The 22313-nt window shown below is 67.9% G+C and overlaps 2 protein-coding genes across 3 annotated transcripts; one reads left to right on the top strand and one right to left on the bottom strand.

The window, feature by feature from the left end:
• Positions 1-102: 102 nt before the first annotated feature.
• On the bottom strand, positions 103-20841 carry AKT1 (AKT serine/threonine kinase 1). Of its 2 annotated transcripts, none has more exons than XM_047736806.1 (14): positions 20602-20841; positions 17876-18013; positions 8646-8774; positions 6508-6619; positions 6253-6400; positions 6004-6135; positions 5868-5933; positions 4900-4968; positions 3505-3630; positions 3279-3407; positions 2981-3195; positions 2498-2585; positions 1162-1264; positions 103-945 (listed from the first exon to the last, which is right to left on the bottom strand). In XM_047736806.1, exons 2-14 carry the CDS (start codon positions 17919-17921, stop codon positions 866-868), a joined length of 1443 nt encoding a protein of 480 aa, XP_047592762.1. In that variant the 5' UTR covers positions 17922-18013; positions 20602-20841; the 3' UTR covers positions 103-865. The 2 variants fall into 2 exon arrangements, with proteins under 2 accessions (XP_047592762.1, XP_047592763.1); XM_047736807.1 differs by having other exon boundaries at positions 17876-18022.
• LOC125104284 (uncharacterized) lies at positions 6613-9444 on the top strand. Its single transcript, XM_047736808.1, has 2 exons — positions 6613-6901; positions 6988-9444. The coding sequence occupies exons 1-2, from the start codon at positions 6662-6664 to the stop codon at positions 7624-7626; spliced, it is 879 nt and encodes a 292-aa protein (XP_047592764.1). The 5' UTR covers positions 6613-6661; the 3' UTR covers positions 7627-9444.
• Positions 20842-22313: the final 1472 nt, after the last annotated feature.

The following is a 22313-nucleotide window of genomic DNA, read 5'->3' on the forward strand; positions in this document are numbered from 1 at the left end:
CCCGCCCTCCCTCGCTCGCGGGGACAGGCTGAATGGGGCTCCCCCAACCCGCGCGCCAGCCCACACGCTCTTTGACCCGCCGCCCAGCAAAACAAGCCAGAGTTGAAAAGCAGTGTTTACTGAGGAGTCTGGAGGGAAAGTCTCGTGATAGTAAAAATAGTAAAGTCGAACGTAAAAAGCGCCCTGGGCGGCATGGCATCCAGCCTCGAGGCGCGGAGGGTGCGCCGCGGCCCCTCCCAAGGGGCGCTGGGCACACAGCGGGCCAGTGAAGCTGCGCCGAAGGACGGGTGCTACCTGGGGACACCGTCCCAGTGAGAAGCCCCCGAAGGGACCAAAGTGTGGGAGGGGCTTTCTGGTCACTGTGATTAAAAACCCCAAAATACAAGTGAATAGCGTAATACACAGCAACAGACTGCAACCTCATTCCTCTGCCTCCGGGCGAGCCCGGCCTGGCCTGCCCCAGAGAAGGGACCAGGCCCGCGCGCCACAACCAGCTGCTGCTGATGCCCCTGGGCCGGGCCGAGACAGATGGCGGGAGGGATGCAGGGGCCACAGGCAGGGCACCCAGACCCCACCTGCACGTGGCTGCATGAGGTCCTTGACCTTTTCCTACGTGACTCTAGTCGTTCTGAAGGCCAAGGCCATGTCTGGAGACCGGGATGAAATAAATTAAAAACCCCGCAGGACGCCTTTCCTCGGAGGCTGGCCGCCTGCCCACAGCATGAAGCATCTTCCCATCCCCGCCAGAGGAGGGGCATGGCTCCTCCCACACGCACCCAGAAATCACACCAAACACACATGGTCCTGCGAGGCTTCCTCCCCGTCCCCTGCAGCCGCCAGGAGCAGGGCAGCCAGCTGGCCTCCCTCAGGCCGTGCCGCTGGCCGAGTAGGAGAACTGTGGGAAGTGGGGCCTCCGCTCGCTGTCCTCACCCTCCATGTTGTCACCTGCGGGCAGGCGGGAGGGACGCTCAGATCCCAGCATGGGGAGCACGGCTACCATGCATCTGGAGAAACCAAGGCAGGCCCCAAGGCTCGCCTGCCTGGGGCCAGGACGGTCCCTCCCGCCCCCATCACCACCAGCCTCGCGCAAGGGACCATCCCAGGCCTCAGAGGGAAGGGAACAGACAAGCTCGGGGGTTGGCCGGGAGGTAACCCCCTCACCCTGGTCGGGCGGCGTGATGGTGATCATCTGCGCCGTGAACTCCTCGTCGAAGTATCTGGTGTCCGTCTCCGACGTGACCTGTGGCTTGAAGGGTGGACTGAGCTGCAGGAAACAAGGGCGGGGGCAGGTTTAGGCTATACTCTGTGGTGCCCCAGGGCCTGAGCCCCCTGCCCCCCATCGACAGGGAAATGTCTCCAGGCCACACTGAGGCCATGGAACTTGGCTCCACGGGGAGACACACAAGGGACGGTGGCGGCCTGGGACCGTGCAGACATGCCCCTTCCCCAGAGGCAGGCCGGCATCGCAGGGGGCCCCACAGCCCACCAGCTCTGTAGGGCCCCAGGCAGAGATGACAAACCCATGCTCTTTTCTAGCTTTCTTCACTTCTTTCTGGTTCTCTTAGGAGGTTAGGAGATGAAGAGGGATGCCACAGGACAGGGTGGGCGCCCAGCCCCATCCCTAGGGGCCACTCAGAGCCTGCTTTCCTGACCACGGCCACTCAGCCTAGCCACCAGGGGCTCCCACTTTGAGAATTCACGATAAAGGGACAGTCCCATCCCCACCAGGGCCAGTAAGTGGTACTCCCATGCCGTGGCTCAAGGGGGCCATGGCTGCCCTGGGAGGGGACCCCAGTAGCACCCCGATAGTGCTGGGGTACAAGGTGAACTTGATATGCTGGGCCCTCCCTGCCCGACTTCCCATGAGGAGAGAAGACCAGGCCTTTCTATCTGCAGAACGGGGACAGGACAGGTCCTAAGCACAGGACCTGGCTGGTCTCCTTTGCGGCTCAAGGACAGGGACACAGCTGAATCAGGCTGCAGAGGGTGTGCGGGAACTCTGCCGGAGCCGGCGGTGGGAGGAGGGCCCTGCAGGCAAGCGCCGCCCCCCATACTCCAGGGCTGCCCTGCACAAGCTAGCAGCGCCGCTGGTCAGCTGTCGCTGGGCAGGGGCAGGGAAGTGGACAAGAGCTGGGCAGGGCAGGGGCACCCCGTCTTGCAGCATGTGGCCGGCAACGGGCCTGCGCAGGGAGAGGACAGAAGCCAGCTGGAAGTCTGCTCGGTGACAGGGTGCCCAGCACACCCCGGTACGGCCCTCCTGAGCCTGCCGGGCTGGTCCTGTTCCACCCTAACCCTGCAGCAGGAGGCCCTGAGGCCAGAGGGAGGGAGTGGGGGAGCAGAGCTGGTGCTCCCACATCCCCACCGGGGCACCCTGTTCAGGGAGTCCATGCGGACACAGCTCCTCCCCGCAGGGCTCCACAGGCAGAGCTCGGGTGCAGAGCCTGGGCCCCAGGGGATGGGTTCGGGGAGGGGCCGGGGGCGCCAGGCCCCCACCCACCTTCTTCTCATACACGTCCTGCCACACGACACTAGCGAAGAAACGGTGCTGCATGATCTCCTTGGCGTCCTCCGGGCCCCCTCCAAGCCTGCGGGGACAAGCCAGCTGCTGCTGCCTGCCTGCCTGGCTCAGCATAGGCCTGCCCCCCACCAGGCTCTAGCGCAGTGCAGGGACGGTGTTGGGGGGGGGGCACAGCGCCGGGGCCACGGCCTGCTCCTGGGGCCACAGGGGTAGGGTACTGCAACCCCTCTGGGGGGTGCCGTGGATAGACCATGCCCCCGTGCGTGTAGAACACTGGGGAGGCAGGCACTGCCGGCACGGTGGGGTCTTCCTGAGCAGCTCTGGGAGGCTGCAAGGTCAGGGTCAAGGTGCCTGTCTGGCCCCAGCCAGCCTGGCCGAGGACGGCGCACATCAGCCATCACTGTGGCGTGGAACCAGCCCCACTGTCCCGAGGGGAAACGGGGCTGGGGCTGCGCGGCTCACCTCTGCTTCGGGTCTTTCCGGAGCAGCCCCGACAGCAGGGACTTGGCCTCGGGGCTGAGCGTGCGCGGGAAGCGGAGCTCCTCCATGAGGATGAGCTCGAAGAGCTTCTCGTGGTCCTGGTTGTAGAACGGCAAGCGGCCGCACAGCATCTCGTACATGACCACGCCCAGCCCCCACCAGTCGACCGCCCGGCCGTAGTCGTTGTCCTCCAGCACCTGGGGGCGCAGGGCTGCGGGGTCACAGGCCGCCTGGGGACACGAGGTCCCAGGCCGCCCCGGGGGATGCAGCAGGGGTGTACCTCGGGGGCCAGGTACTCGGGCGTCCCACAGAAGGTCTTCATGGTGGCCCCGTCCTTGATGCCCTCCTTGCACAGGCCGAAGTCGGTGATCTTGATGTGCCCGTCCTTGTCCAGCATGAGGTTCTCCAGCTGAGGGGCGGCCTCCAGCTCAGCACCAGCCCGCCCCGCCGCCGCCCGCCGCCCCCCGCCCCCGCCGCCCCCCGCCCCCGCCGCCCCGCCCGCCCACCTTGAGGTCGCGGTAGACGACGTTCTTCTCCGAGTGCAAGTAGTGCAGGGCGGACACGATCTCGGCGCCGTAGAAGCGGGCCCGGTCCTCGGGGAACACGCGCTCCCGGGACAGGTGGAAGAAGAGCTGCAGGGCGGGGTGTGAGGGCGCACGACCGCGGGACCCCCGCCCCGCGCACGACCCACCGCGGGACCCCGCCCCGCGCACGACCCACCGCGGGACCCCGCCCCGCGCACGACCCACCGCGGGACCCCGCCCCGCGCACGACCCACCGCAGGGACCCCGCCCCGCGCACGACCCACCGCAGGGACCCCGCCCCGCGCACGACCCACCGCGGGACCCCGCCCCGCGCACGACCCACCGCAGGGACCCCGCCCCGCGCACGACCCACCGCAGGGACCCCGCCCCGCGCACGACCCACCGCAGGGACCCCCCGCCCCGCGCACGACCCACCGCAGGGACCCCCCGCCCCGCGCACGACCCACCGCAGGGACCCCCCGCCCCGCGCACGACCCACCGCAGGGACCCCCCGCCCCGCGCACGACCCACCGCAGGGACCCCCCGCCCCGCGCACGACCCACCGCAGGGACCCCCCGCCCCGCGCACGACCCACCGCAGGGACCCCCCGCCCCGCGCACGACCCACCGCAGGGACCCCCCGCCCCGCGCACGACCCACCGCAGGGACCCCCCGCCCCGCGCACGACCCACCGCAGGGACCCCCCGCCCCGCGCACGACCCACCGCAGGGACCCCCCGCCCCGCGCACGACCCACCGCAGGGACCCCCCGCCCCGCGCACGACCCACCGCAGGGACCCCCCGCCCCGCGCACGACCCACCGCAGGGACCCCCCGCCCCGCGCACGACCCACCGCAGGGACCCCCCGCCCCGCGCACGACCCACCGCAGGGACCCCCCGCCCCGCGCACGACCGACCGCAGGGACCCCCCGCCCCGCGCACGACCGACCGCAGGGACCCCGCCCCGCGCACGACCGACCGCAGGGACCCCGCCCCGCGCACGACCGACCGCAGGGACCCCCGCCCCGCGCACGACCGACCGCGGGACCCCCGCCCCGCGCACGACCCACCGCAGGGACCCCCCGCCCCGCGCACGACCCACTGCAGGGACCCCCCGCCCCGCGCACGACCGCAGGGACCCCCCGCCCCGCGCACGACCGACCGCAGGGACCCCGCCCCGCGCACGACCGACCGCAGGGGACCCCGCCCCGCGCACAACCGACCGCAGGGGACCCCGCCCCGCGCACGACCGCAGGGACCCCCGCCCCGCGCCCAGACCCTGGGAGCCTGACCCCCCGCCCCCACGGGCCCTGTGCTGGGGAAGGGACATCCGAGGCTCTGGGAGGGCCCGCCCCAGGCGGGCCGCGCAGCCACCCTACCTCGCCCCCGTTGGCGTACTCCATGACGAAGCAGAGGCGGTCGTGGGTCTGGAAGGAGTACTTCAGGGCCTGTGGGGACGCAGAGCTGGTGCCCAGGCCCCGTCCCGCCCGGAGCCCCGACCCCTGCAGGCCGTTCCCGAAGGAGCAGCTTGGGCTCTGCACCCAGTCTCGGCCAGCTGGGAGCACAGAAGCCGGCAGGTTCTGGGGACAGTGAGGAGGCGTCCCTGCGGCCCCCGGGCCCCCGCACAGGAGGCAGGGCAGCAGCCAGACCTCCGCGAGGGCAGGACGCGCCCAGGGCAGAGCTTCCAGCCACCTTCCTACCTCATGCACAGGCGGCCTGGCTGGGAGAGGAAAGGCCCAGATGACCAAGTCGTCCCCCCAGGTGAGTGACCCCAGATCTAACCTAGCGGCCAGAAGGAGCTGCACTCACGGGAAGGCCAGCTCCGGACTTCAGGCAGCGGGACCAGCCACGCCGCACGGCCCCCGTCCCCACGGTGAACCCGCAGGAGGGGGTGACGCTGCCCGGCCAGAGGGGCGGGGCTGGTGTGCGGGGACCCCAGCGTCTCTGTCCACCGTGACGGGGGTGCTGCGGTCACGGGGCTGCACTGAGGGGGAGGGAAGGACACGCAGCCTGGACATGAGGAAGGGGGCGAGCTGACGCGAAGGAGGTGAAACCAGCACAATGAGTGAGTCCAGGCAAACAATGGAACCTCTTGAAGATGTCAACTGCTTCTCGGAAGAAACTGCTTTAACGAACAGACACGCTGGAGAAATAGAGCCTGGTGTGTCAAATGGGGGGTGTGGGGGCCTCCCAGGGCCTCGGGCAGCGCAGAGGGAAGATTCAGGGCTCCCATCCCATTTGCTACCCCCACCCCTTCCCAGCCTTGGGGGCCTCCATCCCCAGCCTGGACTCTGAAGGACGCCAGCTCGGTCTGCAGGGACACAGGCACAGGGCCTCCAGGACTCACCGTCAGGAACGGATGCCTCGAGTTCTGGAGAACACGGTTCTCCGTGAGCGTGTGGGCGACCTCGTCCTGGAAGACAGGGCTGGGTGAGCGGCCCACCCCCGGCCCACCCCAGCCCGCTCCCGGCCCTGCGCCCTACCTTAGCCACGATGACCTCCTTCTTGAGGATTTTCATGGCGTAGTAGCGGCCCGTGGCCTTCTCCTTCACCAAGATCACCTTCCCGAACGTGCCCTTCCCCAGCAACTTCAGGTACTCAAACTCATTCATGGTCTGCGGGGCGGCGGGCGGTCGCCTGGGGTCAGGGGGGCCCTGCCCCCCAGAATCCCACCTCTCCGCCTCCCCGCGCACACGGGGCTCCCCGGCGGCCACATGGGGGGAGGGCCTCACCACACGGTGCTTGGGCTTGGCCAGGGACACCTCCATCTCCTCGGCCCCCGAGTTGTCGCTGGGCGAGCCCGACCTGAAGTCCATCATCTCCTCCTCCTGCCTCTTAAGCCCGTCGGCCACCGTCTGGATGGCAGTCGTCCACTCCTCCCTGCAGGGCGGCAGGTCAGGGCCCAGGAACTGGGCCTGGACACTGTGGACACAGAAGCCCTGCTCCCCACACCGCGCCCCCACCGTGCCCATGGGTCAGCCTCGTACCGCTCCTCAGGGGTCTCCACGTGGAAGGTCCGCTCGATCACCGTGGTCCACTGCAGACAGCGGATGATGAAGGTGTTGGGTCGGGGCCGCTCCGTCTTCATCAGCTGGCATTCTGGGGGCGGAGCTGGCAGATGAGTGCCTGTACCCCCCACACATGGCCCACCCGCCCCCCAGGACCCCACCCTGGGGCCACAGGAGGCCCACTCTGAGCCCCGGCTCCCCTCCTCGTACAGTGGGGCTGGGACACCTATTCCCGCCCAGACGCCATGCTCTGAGCAGTGAGGTGCCCCTGAGGGGCTGGCTGGGTCCCCTCGGCCCCCTGCCATCCTCTCCCTCGGTCCTTCGGGCTCTGAGCCTGTGCTGCAAGCCAGGCCACGGCTCCACAGGCCAGACGGTGAGCGCAGGTGCCCCAGTGAGGGGCGGGAGGAGGGAAAGCAGCTGGGCCCTGAGCAGCGACCCCCTGCTGTCTTCCTGCCCCAGACTGCCAGGCCCTGCCCCCCACCCCCCAGCAGGCCCGTTCCACGGCAGAGGCTGGTGGTGACTCAGCCTTCAGAGAGGGCAGGACTGCTCGGGCTGTACTCACCCTACACTGGTGACACCCGGCCCCCCCAGAGGCTGCTGATTCCAGATAAAGAGCCAGAACATGCACGCACACGGGGAGCACACAAGCACACGCACACCGGGCACGGGCACACACACCTGGAATGTGTGCACACACTGGGAGCCCAGGGACTGTGGGGATGCACCAGCCCCGAGGGTGAGGCCGTCAGGGCTGCTGCCCAGAAATCCTGGACCAATGTCGGCCCAGCCTGTGTGAGCGGAAAGGGGAGCCCAGGGCTGGCGCAGGGGCTTCTGGTGGTCCAGCACCTGGGCCTTGGCCACCCCAAGGGGCCCCGCGTGGGCTCAGCAGAGTGTAAGGAAGTGGCCCACCAGGGCTCTGCACCAGAAGGGGGCTTGGGACCAGCCTATGGGGAGGTGGCCTGTGTCAACATCTCAGAGCCTGGCTTCTCACCCCCTCGCCCCCACCATCCATCCCCAAGGAAAAGCCCCCCAGCAGAGGCCGCAGCCCAGCCACCTCCCTGTCTGTGGCTCCAGCTGGCCTGTGTGGCCTGGCCTTAAGACCCCGGCCCCTCCCCCACTGCTCAGGCCACCCTCCGGACGGTGCCTGCCTCCTGCGAGCCTCCACAGGGTCCCCTTCGGCCCCCCTGCACTCTGCCCATACCGAACACTCCTGAGGACCCTCGCACTCCTGCCAGCAAGGTGGCACACGCCCCAGCCCCGGCCGAGGAGGCAGCGGAGGGAGCCCACAGATTGGCAAGCTGCAGGGGACGCTGGTGCCTGCCTCTGTCTCCCTTCCCCCGGGACCCTTACTCCACCCGCCTCTGTGGAAGCCTGAGGCTGGGGGGCAGGAGGGCTGCGGGACTCTGTGGATCCGTGGTAAAACCTCCCTGGGAGACCCCCAGGCTGGGAACTCCCCGACAGAAGCCCCTGGGGCGGGTACACTGGCAGCAGCGCGCCCTGGGAAGATGGGCGGCCAAGGTCCGGGGGCGTCCCTGCTCAGACCAGAACCTGCCCCAGGCCGCAGGGGCAGTGGGACTGGGAAGGCGGAGCTAGCAAGAGCATGGAGGAGCCCGGACCCCCCACTGGACACTGGACTCTGGCATCCCAAGAGGGACCCAGGAGGCCTGTTGCTCCCTGAGTCCCTCCCTCATGCGCCCCCCCGACTGGGCCTGCATCCCAGGAAGTGCCAGGACAGAGCCAGGGACCCGGGTGCCCGGACCAGAAACAGAGACCAGGCAGAGGCCCACCGGGCTGAGCATCACCGCCTCCACACCCCCCGCAGGCCAGCTCTGTGTCTGGCGCTCCCCAGCCCCAGAGTCACCAGTCCTTGGGACTCAGCTCAGAGAGCTCCCACTGGCCAGAACCAGCCACTCACCAGTTCCCATGGGGACTCAGAACCAGCCCTGCCCTACCTGGTCCCTGGCCACCGCTGGCCCCAGACACGGAGGCCCAGGGGACGTCAGTGCGGGGGCTGCTGGGCACAGAGGACTCCTGGCACCCTGGCCGCCTGTCTAGCCAGGGCTGGCCCCACGCCCAACAGCACCGGACCACATCCCTGCGTGGCCATGGGCACTTACGAGCCACAGAGAAGTTGTTGAGAGGGGACTCTCGCTGCTCCACATCCTGGGGCCGCTCCTTGTAGCCGATAAAGGTGCCATCGTTCTTGAGCAGGAAGTACCTTGGTCGCCAGGTTTTGATGTACTCCCCTGAGGACACCCAGGCGGTGAGGGGCTGGGGCCACCGGCCCTGCTCCCCACCTCCACCCCAACAGAAGCCCTGGCCCTGCAGCACACCAGATGCTTGCTGGGCCTGAGCAGACAGGACACCCTAAACCCAGGACCCTACCCCTGCCCCTCACCCCCAGCATGGTGGGCAGGCCGCCTGCCAGGGCGTCGGGGCTGAGCACTCCTCACCCACCTGGGGCCAGGCAGTTACTGCAGTGACCGGGGACTGCCCACCACAGCCAGTCCCTGGCCTGCGGGTTGGAGCCTGGAGTCCGGAACTGAGAGGACAGTGACTGAGACTTAAGGCCCAACCCCTGGGGCTGGGCACCAGGACAGCCCCTCAACACCCTGCCCAGAGCCCCAAGGAGAAGCCAGACCCTGGAGATATCTGTGTGGTCCTCGGGCTGTGAGCCCCAACTCTGACCCCCACGGCGCACGATGAGTTACCCAGGTACACGGGGTACACGGGGAACTTTCCCCAAAGTTTCGCCACATCAGCCATAAACAGGAGTTCACACTTAAGAACCAGAGCAGATGTCCTCTGCGATATTCGGGCGACTGTCATTTTTCATACTGACACCCAGAAAAAAAATGTTTCATTTACATTTTGCCGAGCAAGGAATTTGAACAACAATGGAGAACTTCCTAATTAGACAACTGCTTTATCACAGGGGCCACTGAGCAGCAGGTGGGGGGGCGCTGGGGTCCCCAAGCTCTGGGCCCAGGCATTCCCTCCCAGCTGAGCCCCAGGGGAGGGGGGCGAGCAAAGGCCCCATGCTGGACCGGGCCCCTGTGCTCCCCGCGCCTCACCACCCAGCCCCTCCCTACCAAGGGCCTCCGGCCATGGCCTCTGAGAGCCAGCCCTGCCTCTGCTCCGCCCAGTGTGCCGCTGTAGGCCCAACAGGGCCGGCTCAGGGAGCACCCGAGGGATGGCCGGCCGTGACCTGCCCCATACCCCAACAGCATTTAGTGGGATCTCCGCCCGGTTCTGCCGAGCACCGCCAGCCCGGGAAGACGCTGGGAAGGCTGCGGTCAGGTCTCATGCGGACGCCGCTCCTGGGACTCCCCCCACCCCCAGACACCCCTTCCCTGCTGGTGCAGCGGGTGGGCAAGAGCGGAGCAGGCTCGGGGGGGGGCGGGCTGTGCGTGGCCCACCACCCGCGCCATCCCGGGCCGCTCGCTCCCACCCGCCTGCGTGCCAGTCTGGAGCTGTCGGCCCCTGATGGAGTGCCTCCCATCCTGCCAGCTGCCGCTCCCCGGGACGCTAACTGAGCAGGGAGACTGATGCACGCCTCGCCCGCACAGACCCCAAATCCATCTTAATGCACCAACTGCCACCAGCCCCCACTGTGCCCGCACGGCACCCCAGCACCATGCCCCGTGCGTACAGTTGGGGCGTGTGCGCCTGCCCAACAGCACCCATGTATCAGAGGGGGCCTCAGTTTCCCCACCGGGTCCAGGATCCCTGGAACGGGGGTGCCGGTGCTGCTAAGGAGCCACGACTCACCCTGCACCTGTGGTCTAGCAGCCTCCAACCCCTCCCCCACTCCAGGGCCAGGAAGGCTCTGGAACCCAGAACTGGGGAGTGGGGGGCGAGGAGGCAAGGGAGCAACGCTGGCAGGGACGAGGCGGAAGGGCAGGCTCGGCCCCAGCTGAGCCTCGGACAAGGGCCCGGGAGGACAGGCAGGGACTCTGCTGGGCCCTCCGCCAGCCCCCAGCCCCAGGGCACTGAAGGGGGGACCATGGTAGGTCCCCAGCTGGCCCCCCTCCCTGCCTGTGCCCCACATGACTGAGCCCAAGAGCCACACAACACACAGGTGGGGGGATGAAGGCCCAGGGAAGGCGGCCTCACTTGGCCCCCCACCTGGGCAGCTGGGCCCACAGACCCCCTGGGGAAGACCCCCCGGGGAGAAGTGGCGACCCAGGGGAGGACCCCCTGGGGAGGCTGGAGCTGAGGCTCTGAGACACACAGACCCCTTCTGCCTGGCAGGGTGCACCCCGGTGGCCATCTGGGGCCGCCGCGGTACCAGAGGCATCCTGGGCTGTGGCCTGTCTCTGAACGAGTCCAACCCAGGCCCCAGAGTCCTGAGGGTCTGGGGTGACACAGGCTGGACCCTGTGGTGGCTGAAGCCACCCCTGGGCCTAAGCACCGCTGTCCTCAGCCACAGGACTGCAGCCATGGGCGTGGGCCAGGGACACTCACCATCCAGGGCTGCTGGTGGGAACCCCGGCACCTTCACTCTGGGCAGGGGACAAACAGGGAAGACCAAGTCGGCCCTTCAGGACACGACTCCCTAAACAGGGGTGTCTGCCACTCCTCTGGGGACAAACGCCTGCCCACAGCCGGGGGATCTCCTGGCAGCCACCTACGTGCAACAGGAAGCAGCCTGGACCCGGACCCAGGCCCAGGGCGCGTGTCTGGTCCCTGGCCCTCGCAGCCAGAGCCCAGGAACCCCAGAGCGGCTCTCCATCCCCCGCTTCCCTCCCCATCCTCCCCATGCCAACATTTCAGACCAAGGCCCACACAGGGTCTCTGCAGAGGCCCAGACCAGTCTGAGAATCCCCTGCATATGGCCCAGCAACCCAGCCAGGAGGACCCCATACCTGCCGTCACGAGACAGGAGCCATGGTGAAACCGCCGGCAAGCACCCCTACCCAGAGGATCTCTACCTGGGCAGGTGGCTTCTCCTTCCCTGCTCAGGGTTCTCTTAGAAGCCCAGCCCTGGGCCGGGGTCAGGGAGGGACCCACAGTGCCCCAGGACCCACAGAACCACACCCACCCGTTGGAGACCACATCTCGCCCAGCCACCAGACCGGGGGCGGGGGACCCTCACGCCCTCCTGAGCCCCTTCACTCCCACACGAGGGAACCCAGGGAAGGGCCCCAGCTGGGGTCGAGGCAGGGCGTGCAGGCTAAGCCAGGGTCCTAGTTGCCCAGAGCAGGACTCCCCTAGCTCCTACCACCCCTCCAGGGCCCCTTGGCTCCCAGCACCAGCCCCTCGGTGTCCCTTGTGTCATCCACCAGGAGGGACCTTCCAATACCCCGGCTCATCCTGGCAGCCAGCTCAAGCCCAGAAAAAGGCTGGAGGACCCCAGAAGAAGGGGGGTTCTTTGTTAGCAACCCTGGCCCCCCATAGCCCAAAACACACTGACAAGGCAACATGGCAAGGGCTCAGGGACAAGACAGGCAGAGGACCTGGGGGCTGGATCCCAAGCTGGGGGCAACCCGGGGGTCCCACCACAGCCCGGGCCTGACACTCCAGAGTCCTCCACACCATGGGGGTCCCGGCACGCTACCCCCACCCCCAATTCGGCTGCCGCACCCTGAGCTCCACGAACATTCCCTCCCAAGTCCCTGGTTCTCGGGGAAACTGCTGGATAAACACTTTGCCGTGGCAGTGGCAGCGGCAGCAGCAGCGGTGCGGGCGGCTGGCAGGGTGCCAGGCAGCGCCGAGCTGTTTCTCCACAGCAAAGCGAGCCCCAGCAGGCCCGGGGAGCGGCGCCAGCTGACAGCGGCGACCGTGCGGTCCCCTGCCGCCAACACATCCATGGCGGGCCGACAGCTGCGGGGCGCTCATTTACCTTCTCCGGCACAGTGAGCAAACGGCCCCGCTGACGGCAGCCCATCCATCCCGCCCACCAGGACGGGGCCGGCGGTGTGCAGGCACGGGTCATCCCAGGGGGCCCAGCCTGCCAGGCCTCTGCCCTCGTGCAAGCCAGGGTCCCGGGTCCCCATACTACCAGCAGGACACGAGAGCACAGAATGACATCGGAAGCCAAGAGTGCCCTGGGGGTGGGGGGTGGCGTCACAGCCCCACTCAGACAGGGCCCCGGCCCGTTGGGGTGCACCACACCAACCTGCCCCCCGAGACGGAGGCTCTCCCAGGGCAGCATCACGGGTCCTCCCGGAGGCCAGGCTCGGGCGGCCAGTGTGGCTGAGAGAAGGCAGCCACTCCGTGCCCAGCAGCAGGCAACACGGGGAAGACAGTCGCTCCCCTACCAAGGCCCTGAGCCAGGCTGGGCCCACCCCCAGCCCACCATCCCACCCTGCCCTCCCTTCCCAGAAGGCCCCCCTGACAGGGCTCATTATGCCCACCGGCCACCTGGGGAAACTGAGGCCCAAGCAGGGGACTCTCAAGGTCACAGAAGGTGAGCAGAGGCGCAGGGCCTGCTGTCCAGGCTGGGCTCACTCCAGATCACCAGACAAGCTCTTCACGAGTTTGGTTCTGCCCTCCAGCAGGCAGGCCCCAAAGTCAGGGCCCGAGGCACACAAGTGGACGCTAGAGCACAGGGAAGGCACTGGGGCCGCTCCCCGCCTCCCTCCTGCCTCAGGACAGCGCCTCCCGCCCCGGCTGCCGGCACATCACCTCTGCCCAGACGTCCCACCCAGCGGCCATCCTCCTCGCAAGCCCACCTCGGCCCGGCCACCGCGCAGCCTCTGCATGCAGGCGGGAGAAGGGGCCTCCCGGAGTCCCATGCCGGCTACCACACGTCCACATCCCCCCCAGGATGTGCCCCCGTGGCTTGGTCCCACAGCCTGTGCCCACCCCCACTGTCTCACTGCTAGTCTCCTGCCCTTTGCCCACGTCCCGGCTCACCCAGAGCCCCCGCGGATAAGGTCACGGCCCCCCTACCCTGGTGCCCCGCTGCTATGCCCTGCCCACCCCCCACCCTCTCCCCATTCCAGTCTCCCTTGACCAACCAGCCACTGGGCCACCTGCCCTCACCACAGCGGGGTTCAGGGGGCTGGGTTTCCAAGACCAGGGGCAGCCCAGCCACATCTGTGCCTGAACAAGCATCTAGGGGGCTGGGAGGTCAAGCGGGCGGACCCCAGGCCCATCAGTCCCCCAGCTGCCCCGTATCTGCGGGACCTCTGGTCCCAGGACTGGGGCTGCAGTGTGGGGGCCCAGCTGGGGACCCATAAACCCAAATCCAGAGTAAAGAGACCCTACCCCAGAGCATCAGGGCCAGCAGCAGCAGCACGGAGGCACCCCTCCCCAAGCAGGCCATCAAGTCTCACGTCCCCGAAACATGGGTCTAGTCCACTATTTCTGAAGGCTAAAGAGAACCCCCTGAAGGCAGGAGAAAGGAAAGCAAAGGCCGGGCCAGGAGGGGACACGCGGCTCCCAGGAGCGGGCTCATGGCTCGCCTTGCCCAGTCCACCCTAGCCGGGAGTCCCAGGGTCTCTGCCAGCCGGTCAGAGCCAGATCTGGGCCTGGGGGAGGGGGGCCTGCCCCTGCCAAGTGGAGAGGAATGGCAGACTATCAGCCAGCCCATGGTGGGGTGGCCCCGTTGGGTGGGCGCAGAGCCATAGCTGCAGGCTCTGGTTACGGGCCCATAGGGACGGCATTGGCCCCAAGCCCAACTGGGTGTGCCCGGGCAGGAGGGACGCCAGCAGTGGCCGAGCCAGCTCCCACCCCATGCTGTCCCACAGCACTTCTAGGAACCGGGCCTGGTGTAACCCAGGCCGGCCTCTCCTGAGAACTGCTGGCAGGAGGGGGCCCGGCCCCCTCATCCCAGGCCCCAGTGTCCCTTATGCCACAGGGCACCGCAATGCCTAGGGCCAGCTGGAGGGAGCCTAGGCCCCTCCCTACCCTGCACAGAGCCTGGCCCACCGCAGGGCTGCCCTGCCCAAAGAGCATGCCACAGCCACCTGCTGGGGCCGCCAACACAGGCCAAGGCACCCAGGGGTTGGCGGGCGGTGACCCCTCACGCCCCAAGCGAGTCACACCAGCTTCCTCTTCTGTTGTTTGTTCTGCACGGAGAACCCAACATGCTCACAAAACAGGAAACAGCCCCCAGCGACGGCGGCCACGGCCACGGCCACACACCTCCCAGCCCCAGGCCTGCCTGCCCTGCACCGAGCTGCCCCACGGGCAACGCCTGGGCCCTGCCGGACACGTGGCTCAGCAAGAGCCGCCTCCTGGACCAGGGGCTGCCGTAACCAAAGCCACGGCCACCTCGGCGTGACCTGGACGGGAGCTAGGGCCGCCCCGCCCTGACAGCCAGGGAGACTGAGGCACACAGGAGGCCCAGGGCAGACCTGCCCTCCAGCCTGGGGCACAGGCTCCGGGGAGCCGACGTGCACCTTCGCTGTTCCCGCTGAGCCCCCTGCTCTGGCGAGGCAGCCGGCGGCACCTCGTGCAAACCCCAGGGCCACTGGGGCCCAGAAGTGTGGTAAACAGGCCCCTGGGCCTACGTCCCTGCATCTGCCCAGCAGAGCTCCGAAGGGGAGCAAGGCCGCCTCCACATGGGGCCACAAAACCAGGGATGGAGGAGGGCCTGTGCCACCAAAGTGGAACCGCCATCTCACCCCCTCGGAGCCACATGAGGGACACAGGCAATGCCATGGCCACGACAGGAAGCGGGACCTTGCCACAGCTGAGGGAGGGGCGGTGGGAGAAACCACAGCCCCAGGGGCCCATCCCCCGCCAGGACCCTATGGACCGACACAGCCTGGAACCCGAGGAGGCCAGACCCCCCTCCACGTGCCTGCAGATGTCACCGGTGACGCGCCCCCACGCCAGCCCCAGGAGCCGAGAAGCCCCACTCCCACAGGCCAGCTGCCCAGAGGGGCCGGGCCGGCCTCACAGTGCTCTGGTGAGGACGTCCCTCCCAGCTGCCCACTGGCCTGCACCAGCACGGGGGTGCCCGCCCAAGGCTCCCCACCCCACTCCAGACCCCTTCCTTCAGGAGAGGGGAGGAAGGCGGCTTCCTCCCCTCTCTGGGTCCACCTGGTCCAACCGGCCCGTCCGGGGGTGCGGAACACCCAGGAAAACCCCACGAGCCTGGCTGGGCATGCGGTGCACATGGTCACAGGCTCCAGCAGTGGGGCCAGGGGCAGAGACACCCCAAACCAGCTGCACAGACTGAGGCCATGGCCTTCGCCCAGAGCGGTCTGAAGACAACACCGGACGCCACAGGCCAAGCTCAGCCGGACCGACGCCCCAGAGCACCTGCTTCTTTTAAACTGCCGACCTTTAAGTCCCAGGAGAAGGCCCAGAAGGGACCAAACGTTGGCAAAGCCCAATTTCTGCTGAGCCCTGGCGGCTGGAGCTGGGTTCGCTGCTCGTTGCTTGGGGCGTCTGCCTGTCACTCAGGACACGGGTGTCAAATCACCCAGCTCCTGCTCAGGAAGCCCACCCATCTCTGGGGACCCCTGTCTGCCCAGCCTGCCTCCAGCAGCTGGAGCTCACTCCTGGGGACCAGCTCCCCAGTGCACACACTGGGACACTGAGGCCCAGGGGGCCTGACTGGCCCACACAACAGGTCACTGCTCAGCTGGAAATCACCACCCAGGCTGGGCTCCCCACCGCCCACGGCAGCGGCTCTGGTCCAGGGCACAAAGCATCAGGACACCCAGGAGACAGCCCAAAGGTCACCCCCCACAGATGACGCCCACCTCCCCAAGGGGAGCAGGACACCCTCTCTCCTGACCTGAGGCTGGGGCCAGACAGCAGGGCCTGGAGGCTGCTGAGGCTGCTGGACCCTGACTTAGGGCCCCGATAAACCACATGCCGAACGTCAGCAGACAGGTCCCCACCACCATTCCTATCACATACACAGGGACACCAGGGTCCAAAGAGCTCAAAACAGATCTGCAGTAACAAAGCAGCTAAATCACATTCAAACTCAGCTCTCCAGACACCCCACTGGGCACCACCCCCGTACCCTACCCCCAGCGCCTTCAGAAGGCATGTGCCCCGAGTGGCAACTGGAATTCACCCAGGCCTCAGAAAGGCATCCCCGCCCCAGCCTGGCGGGCCAGTGCACGTGCCGGTGACTGGTCAGTCAACACGTGTTTGCCAAGGACGGAGGGGTACCTGTCCCATCGTGGGCTGTGGGTGTGTGCTGCTGCCAGGCCCAGAGAAAAGGCACGGGGCCAAGTCAAGGGGGAGGAGACACCAAAGGGGTCTATGAGAGGAGGCAGACAGGGCTGGACCCAGCAAAGGGGCTCCAGGTGGGAGGCAGGACTCCTGGGGAAACAAGGAGGTGGTATGCAGTCGGGGAGGGGATCAAGAAGGCAGGTGGGTGCAGGGTGCTTAGGGGAAGCTGGGCGGAAGGGCTCCCCACGGACCACAGGGCCTGGAGCCTCCTCACCTCCGTGTCAAGGCTCAGTGCACTGGCCTCCCTACAGCTGCCAAACTGAACTCTAGAACACGCCGCTGACCACATCCTCGATCCTCTGTTTCAAGCCCTCTGCAGCCCCCGACCCCTCAGCCCTGTCACCTCTCACCTCCCCCTGCCGCTCCTGCAGGCTCCCAGCCTGCTCTGCCAGGGAGCTCCTATGCATCCTACAAAACCCAGGCTCGAGACACCCGCCTCTGCCACGCCTCCCTGTCTGCTCCCTCTGCTGCCAATGTTCCCTCCCAACAGCCCGTGGGGTCCTGGAGCGGGATGGGGCACCCTCCAGCCATCTGCCGGAGGGCACAGGTGAGGAAGCAGTGAGCTGGGGTCACCACAGCTTTGGGAAGGGGCAGGTCTGGAGGAAGAGGAAGTTGTGGGGGGTCGCTAAGCCCTACCCTGAGGTGGGAGGGAGTCACCCACCCGGGCACCTGGACGGAAGCCTATCCAGCCCCCACTTCCCATCCCCGAGCAACGACAGGGCTATGGAGCAGGGGCTGTGGGCAAGGCTACAAAGCAAGGGGCCGAGGCCACGGCTCCAGCCCCACTAGGCCCCGCCAAGCCCCTCCCTGGGCGCAGAGCCCTCGGTGCGGACAGGGGAGGCTGGGCGGGTGCCGGGCTCAGGCCACTGACTGCTCCAGCACAAACACAACCCAAGTCGGGCCCCTGGGTGGTGCAGGCGCCTCCCCCACTTCCCAGCCCAGGCCTGAGGCAGGCACCAGGCCAGGCCCAGCAACTCTGCCCTGCCCTCAGGAGCCCTCGGGCAGTGCCCGGGGCCGCCAGCGAGCCAGGCCTTGGACGGGCCCCAGTGTCCTCACTGCCTTCCAGGAAAGCAGGGAGGGAGGCAGCAGGGGCTCTCCGGCCCGAGGGCCCTGGCCAGACAATCATGGTGCCAGCCGAGGGAAAGCTTACAGGCTAGCTCCAGGACCCCGGCCCCAACCCGGCCGCGAGGGCACTGACCTCTCTTGTGCAGCCAACCCTCCTTCACGATGGCCACGTCGTTCATGGTGCCCGGTTCCAAGAGCTGGGGCAACCCCAGCGCCACTCGCGGTCCCCTCTTGGCAGCGTCGCCCTGAGCCCAGCTGATGTACCCAGCGTCTGGAAGAACTGAAGGGAAGGGTGTGAGGCAGTGTCCGGGTTGGGGCCACTCCTCCAACCCCACGGTGAGCCCGGGAAGCGCTCTGCACCTAGGGTCCCATTTGGGGCCCCCTTCCCACATGGCCGCCCTGCTCACAGCCCACAGAGCTGCTGCCGCCCCCCACTTGCTTCCACCACAGCACCTGACAGAATACTCACGTGATTCCATCTGTTCCCTGGGGCCAGGCCTCCCCTGCCCCTGGGGTGCAAGCCCCCACCACCCCCCTCTGACCCCCCCAGACCTCAGCCTGTGACGCATCATGCATATGCCTTTGTACAGATCACCCCCATCCCCAAAAGGCCCTCCTCACATATTCCAGCCTCCATAACCTGCCACCCCAGCAGAGACCACCTCCTCCAGGTAGCCCCTCTGACTGCTTGGCCTGCCCAAGCCCCTGGTAAGTTGCCCCTGTTCTCCCTGCCCATGCTGTAACCCCCCGCCCCCATAGGCTAGGGTGCTCTGAGCAGGCCCAAGATTCCTCCTGCTTGCCCCAGACTAGGAAAGAAGAGAAATTCAAACACGAAGCAAGTAGGGCCAGGAGACCAGGCGACCAGCGCCAATGAGAGCCCAGAACCCTCCGGGGTGACATATAAACTCCTCCCCAAGAAACCCCAGGCCCCTCCTGAACCATAGGAGCCCTGCTGTTCTGAATCTGGCTCATTCATAGGGCCAGCACGTGGCCGGCATCCCTGGTTCTGCCAGGATCAGCCCCGGGGACAAAGAAAGGTTCGGATGGGTCTGGTCTGTAAGCGGCACCCAGCCCCAGGTGGTTACGAGCCCACAATTACAGCGCTCCGAGGCAACAAATGGGGGTGTGCGGTCCACCGGCAGCCTTCTCCTGAACACACACTTTGGCCGCTGAACCAGAAGGGTCCTTCCCATCTCTCCCTACTGGATGAACTCCTAGGCATCCCTCAAAACCCAGTTCAAACATCGCCCATTCTGGGCATCCCAGGAAAGATCACTCTTCTGCTAGCCCCCCCACACAAGCACTCCTGAGGGCAGACCGGCAGAGACCCCCCCCACACCCCTAGGCAAGGAGGACCCCTGAGGACCTCCGCACTGGATCCCAGCACGGGTTTTCCTACAGCTACCTAGGCGTTCCGGGGGAACACACCTCACTGGCCTCCTGAGGCGGGGGTTGGGACCCAGAGAAGGGCTGCTGTGCACAGAAGGTCCTAGGCTAAATTTAGTAGAGCAGGAAGACCCCACTGCCTGTGTCTCCTGCCAGTCCAGAGAAGACCCAACTCTGTCCCAGGAGGAACGGGCCCAGTGAGCTCAGCAGGCCATGGGGCAGCGACAGGCAGCAAGATGGAGGAAGGAAGAGACCTCCAAGGACAGGGCTCTGTGCCCCTGCACAGCGGGGGGGCCTGGAAGGGGAGGGGGGGCCCCTCTGGTGACACACGTGGGCATGGCCTGGACACAGAGGGCTGGACCCAAAGACCTCTAGATGTCCCCCGCCCTCACCCCGCCTAAGCAGGGCCTGCTGCTGACAGAGTCGGACAGCTGTCGAGCCCCGTGTGTAAAAATATATCTGTGCTCACGCGTGGGGTGGTGCACACTCGCAGAGAAATGAACAGACCACACCAGCACCTGGACTGCCGCTGGGCACAAGGCCAAAGGGACGGAGGGTCCCCTTTTCCCACGACCACACTGCCAGTGCCTTTACCAAAAAAGTGTGTCAGTGCCATGATTGTTTACGGAACAACTTACCCAAAATTTGCTTGTGCTCTTAAGGGACCCCCTCTGTCTCCAAACACTGGTTTGTGAACTGCATGTTCAACTGGGGGACAGCAGGGAACCCATACACCCCCCCCCCGTGCACCCCCGCCCTTCACTTGGCCCAGGGGCTCAGAGCAGCCAGGGGTAGCCTGGAGCAAGCCTGGGGAGCCCTCTGGCTACAGAGCACAGGCCCCTGCCCCCTTCTCTGTCCACCATGGCAATACACAGGAACCAGTCAGCCGGTGGGCAAGTTCACCAGTCACCCCCCCACCCCCCAACCTGGGAGGCAAGTCCCAGCCCCTCGCCGGGCCCCAGCCTCCGGGATGGGGTGGGCAGCACCTCCAAAGCCCACCCAGGTCAGGAAGCAGTCTCGGCCGGAGGGCTGCTAGTCCTTCGGGGGCCGGCCTGGCACCTCGCCATCGCGCACAACTTCTCCTCTAGCAGCGAAAGAGGGCTCCTTCCACGGCCCACCCACAAACCTGAACGACGGCGGGGGCCCCTGAGCACCCACTACGCGCCGCGTCCGGCCGGCCGCCGCGTCCCTCGCCCCTGCCCAGCCCGATCGGCCGCTTCCCCAAGGTCATGAGGGAGGCCCGGGCCGCCGCCCGCACCCCCGCCGCCGCCGCCGCCGGCCCGGCCCGACCCCGTGCCCTCCCCGCCCAGGCCGCGCTCGGCCACTTCCTGCTCCGCTCCTCCACCCCGGCTGCGCGCAGCCCGCGCCCCGGGCCCCGCCGGCCGGGAACAAAGCGCCGGGCCGCGGGAGGAAATCCGGGCCCCGGCGGCGGCGGGCGGGTGCGCGCGGCGGAGCGGGCGGGCGGGGACTCACCGGGCGCAGCGTCCAGGCCGAGCGCGGGCCTAGCCGGGCCGCGGCCTCCGGCGCCCTCCGCTCGGCATCCCCGCGCGCCCGCCGGGCGGGGCCGGGCTGGAGGCCGCGGCGGGCGGGCGCTGCTCGGGCGGGCCTCGCGCGCCGCGGGGCCCGGTGCTCGTGGCGGCCGCCGGCTCGCGTCCCCGGCTGCGCTGCTGCGCTGGCCGCCCGCCGCGCTCGGTGCCGCCGCCGCCCGCCGCCCGCCGCCGGGGCCCGCCCTCTCCCCGCCCCGCGCCGCCCCGCCCGGCCGCCCGCCCACATCCGCCTCCGCCGCCCGGGGCGCCCCCGGCGCGGCCGGGGCGAGGGCGCGGCGCCGGGAGCGCGCGGCGGACCGGCCGCCCACGCTGCCCGGGCCGCGTGCTCCCCGGCCTCAGTTTCCCGGCGCGTCCCGGGCGCCCGCGCTTCCCGGCCCGGTTCCGCCGCGGCCCTGGGGGAAGGGCCGGCCGGGGACGATCCCCGGGCTTCTGCCTCCGTGGCGCCGGGGGTGGGGGGAGCAGTGTGCCTTTCCAGAGGTGCCCCAAGTGGGAGCCCGTGCCGTGGGCCGGAAAGCAGTCGAGATGATCCTGACAGGCCCAATCCGAGGACCCTGCCAAGCGAGCGGTCCTGGGGCCCGCGTGCAGGCGGCTGGTGGAGGTCAGGTGCAAGCGGCCAGAAGGCTGGCTGCAGTGCACAGGGACAGGGAAGACTGCGGAGGAAGGGGACACAGGCCCCTTGTGCTGATGGACGACCTTGTCCTGGGAGGGGCGCCCCACCCATCGAAAAGGGCTTCCAGGAGCTTCCCCTTGCCCCTAAGGAACACAGGGACTGTTCTTCAAGAGGAGATGGGAGACTTCGAGGGGTGACAGAGGGCTGAGAGGCTGAGGAGGCAGGAGGACCCCAGCCCCCTCCGCCTACAGATTCCCAGGACACCGCAGATGACTCCCCACCCCGACCCCTCCCTGGGCCCTGCTCTCCCCTGGAGCCAGAAGTTTCTCCAGCAGCAGCCCCTCCCCCCATCCCTGAGGCCTCCAAGTTGACAGGGACCCTTTTGTAAAAGGAGGACTCCTGAGCGTTGCCCTTCTGGGGTGGGAATGTATTTTGTGGGGCAGAGGGGGGCATTTTTGTTCCTCATCCAGGGTCAGAGTTCAGCCTGGAAGGTAGAGATCCTTCTTCTGGGTCAGAGGCAGATGCAGCCCCGCGGAGCGGCTCACAAAGCATCTGCTCCCAAAACTGGGGCTCCTGGCAGACTTCCTGTGGCTCCGGGACAGAGTTATACTCCTTAGAGAAGGACCCTCCCCTCCTCAGGGGGACACTCTCTCCTCGGGAAGGTGGCTGCCAGTTCCTCCCCTTGGCCCCACTGCCCCTCTCCCCAACCCAGCCCAGACTCTCAGCTGCGACTGAGTGCCCCCCGCCAGCCCCCACCGGGCCCTGCCTCCAGGGAGCCCAGTGAGAGGCCTGGATGAGTCAGTCATCCATGCTTCTGGGACTGACACCTGCCCTGAGGTCACCCACCAGCTGTCCCGCATCTGTCCACCCCTTACCCTGCAAACCTTCCCCGTGGGCCCCTGGGACCCCTCAGGAACTGTCCCATCTACCCACCGCCCTCCCAGGAAGAGGGTCCAGACCCACCTCCATCCTGGCCAGGCAGGCTATGGAGAAGGCCCAGGGCAAGAAGAGATTGGGGTGGGGGGTCT

This window comes from Lutra lutra, chromosome 7 (genome assembly GCF_902655055.1).
Source record: "Lutra lutra chromosome 7, mLutLut1.2, whole genome shotgun sequence".
NCBI classification, from domain to species: domain Eukaryota; kingdom Metazoa; phylum Chordata; class Mammalia; order Carnivora; family Mustelidae; genus Lutra; species Lutra lutra.